Here is a 3,331-nt window from a genome sequence, read left to right on the forward strand (position 1 = left end):
TGTCGGCTTCGCATGAATGGAAGGGAGCGGCAGAGCAGATAATCTAAAGATCATTTCCACTTGGTTTGGGAATGCACCACACGGTTTTGTTGTAGCTGATTTGCTTTGCTAATTATGTTCTACTTAAGCTAATATTGAATTTGGTTCACATTTTTTAAGCTCATCTGGGCCAGAAGAGGGAAGAGGTGGTGGTGTGGCCTACTTAGAAAAAATGAAGGACATAAAAGTTCTATGTGTGAGCTGATAGATCTGGAAGGTAAATGCAAAAGGAGCAAGGTAGAACTTTGCCAATTACACCTACCTCACGTGACTCCTTGGGCACCGAAAGGCCAGTCTTCCATTGGCCGGCCTGGAATCGGAAATCTTCATCAGTAGCCTAACATTAAGGGTCTTCATCATGTCGTTAACTATGGCTAAAGCATTACGTAACCTAAGAGGAGTAACACATTTCCTAGCAGACACGTTGGCAATTTGTCCGACTAAATCTCCAGTCCTTATTGTCATCTAGCGGAAAACGCACGAAAGGGGTGGGACACAAGACGGTCATACCCTGATACTGGTATGGGTACACCAAAAGAGCGCTGGACAGCTATGGTGTAAGCACAAGAACACCACGTGCCTTGTGGGTGAGCTGGGAAGGTTCCTGAAAGAGGGTAAGGCAGCCTTCACCTCTTTCCTTCACAGCTTCTTAGTTTCTTGCTCATGGTAGACATAGAGACTATGCAACTCTATCAGATAAATTCATCCCTTCCTTACTCTTCCCCTGTTGGGCAGCTGGGCAAGGGCATCTAGAGATTTCAGAGGTCTTGGTTTTCCCTTGAGGCATGTCATTTAGAGCAAAAGCCTAACTATACGTTGTCTTTCCAGCCCTACAGGGGACTGTGGGACTATTAAAATTTCTTGCTCTTTTTCTCATTGCAGTCTGCTCCCAGTTCTCAAGAGGGGTGTACGCCATCTTTGGATTCTACGACCAGATGTCAATGAACACTCTGACCTCCTTCTGCGGGGCCCTGCATACATCCTTTGTGACGCCCAGCTTCCCCACTGACGCAGATGTGCAGTTTGTCATCCAGATGCGCCCAGCCTTGAAGGGCGCTATCCTGAGTCTGCTGGGTCACTACAAGTGGGAGAAGTTTGTGTACCTCTACGACACAGAGAGAGGTAAGACGAGGCATCTGTTCTGCTCTTTGAACATTCACGGAACAGTGGTATTCAGCCTTTCTCCACTCATGTTTGTTTCCTTCTCTTTCAATAAATAAAACTGAATACTCTTTTAAAACTGTATTTAAATTAAAAATGAATTTAAACGAAGGGGAACCTGGGTGGCTCAGTCGGTTGAGCATCCAACTCTGGATCTCAGCTCACGTCTTGACCTCAGGGTCGTGAGTTCAAGCCCTGTGTTAAAAAAAAAAAAAGAATTTCAATCAAGACCAAAAATTTGATGCAATGGTAATCTTAGAATCTAGTTTTTCAAACTACATATGTCCTCCCACCCCCGGCCCTGAAAAGGGGTTTGGGACTCTCCTGGTTGAGTCACTGCTGTGGAAAAAGAACCCTCTCCCCACCAAAATAATTTATGTGGTCTAAAATTCACAAAGTAAAAGCAGCTTTGTCTAAAATAGAAAGAGGCATAAGCTGGAAAGTTTTGGAAAATTAACCCTATTGGAGAGTGTAATTATCCCCATTTCGTAGATCAGAAACTGAAGCCCACAGAAATGTGCTTTTTCGCTTAACCATTTAACCACAGAGGTGAGGCTGGTATCAAAATCTCCGGCTTCTAAGGCTCGTTCCACCAGGCCACATCAAGTCTTCAGCTTATAGGGCCTCAACAATGACCTTCTGGAAATACTGAGTAGAGAGTGCCAAACTGGGCTTTGCGAATGGATGTCTTTTTCAAATAGTGAGGTAACGTATCGAGGACACATTCTATTGAAACAGTCTCAGAAATTAAGGGTCTGATCATAAGTGGTATACAGTTTGGTGTATTTGTTAATTAGATAAAGCACACACATGATAATTCCGCTAAATAGACTTCTCTAAAGCCCAGTTATCTTTGAGGGGCTCCTCAGTAAAACCAAGGGATCCTACTACTGGAAGGTTCCAAAAAACCACGCTTTTGCCTATAACTCTGCTTATAGGCTGGGCATGGTTCTTTCTGATTCAGAGAAGGAAGAAGCAAATGGAAGTCCTGTCTGCCGGAGTGGTACCCAGAGAGGAGGTCTTTCTAGGTAACTTAACTTGAAAAACCATTTTGCTTTTGGAAACCCAAAGAACTCTTCACTCCCATTTCAGTGCACCATCAAACACTGTGAGAAAATACTAAAGCCTGTATTTGCCTATGGTACTTATTTCTAAAATATTACCAATTTCATGAACCTAAAGCAGGAGACCCAAGTTCAAGCTCTGCTGTTAACTAGCTCTCTGGCGTTGACCAATGAACTGAAGCTCTCTTGGTCTTGTCTCCTTCCCTAGGGCACCCCTCTTCTTAATGTAGCATTCTATAATTTTGTTGAGATATTATAGCAGACACAGATACTTTGTATCTTGCTATTAACCCTGACTTCAGTTAATTAGTCCAGCAATTCTGCAAGTTGTTATCAACCCCCAATGGTGTGTTCGAGTCTCGTGATAGATCAGTATATAATACAGTTCCAATGGGAGTGGACAGAAAAGAACATTCATGAAAGAATTTATGAACAACATAGAGCACTATCAAATTGAAGACTACACTACAGACTCCGATTGCTACAAGAATTGTGAAAAGGAAGCAATCCAGGAAACTAGAGTTTTCAGAGAAGGATGGCTAGAGGATTTAGGCTTTAAAGGATGTGTAAGTTGTGGATGGCAAGAGAAGAGGGACATTTATAACAAAGCAGAAGATAGACTTCATGTATTTTCTCCTCATCTCCCACGAACCTTCTTTGCCCAATGGAGGGAAAGAAACAAAGTCCATCGAGGTCTGTTTCTTATCCTTGCATCTCTTCTCAAATCATCTCACTAAAACATTTGGAAAACTGTANAGAGCCAATAGAAACCTTTCCTACTCATGTGTGTTGATATATTTTTTTCTCTATAGCCATTTAGCTGGTGGGACTAATCTGGTCTGCTTAAGAAATACTTTCTATAGACTGAGTGTCCAAGTCTTGATTTTGGCTCAGGTCATGATCCCAGGGTCATTGGATCAAGCCCCACATCAGGCTCTATGCTGAATGTGGAGCTTGCTTCAGATTTTTTCTCTCTCTCCCTCTCCCCCTGTCCCCCCACCTCTAAAATTTAAAAAAAAAAAAGGAAATACTTTCTATTAACTTTTATGTTAATTTTCTCCTTGGAA

The 3,331-nt window shown here is 42.5% G+C and overlaps 1 protein-coding gene across 1 annotated transcript in view; it reads left to right on the top strand.

The window, feature by feature from the left end:
• GRIA3 (glutamate ionotropic receptor AMPA type subunit 3) overlaps window positions 1–3,331 on the top strand; it is a 273,791-nt gene that overhangs the window by 71,549 nt on the left and 198,911 nt on the right. Inside the window, exon 4 of the mRNA XM_077763473.1 lies at window positions 922–1,161. Coding sequence (XP_077619599.1) covers window positions 922–1,161 — 240 coding nt within the window. The remainder of the gene's footprint in view (window positions 1–921; window positions 1,162–3,331) is intronic.

This window comes from Crocuta crocuta, unplaced genomic scaffold (assembly GCF_008692635.1).
Source record: "Crocuta crocuta isolate KB4526 unplaced genomic scaffold, BGI_CrCroc_1.0 scaffold482, whole genome shotgun sequence".
In the NCBI taxonomy this organism is placed as follows: domain Eukaryota; kingdom Metazoa; phylum Chordata; class Mammalia; order Carnivora; family Hyaenidae; genus Crocuta; species Crocuta crocuta.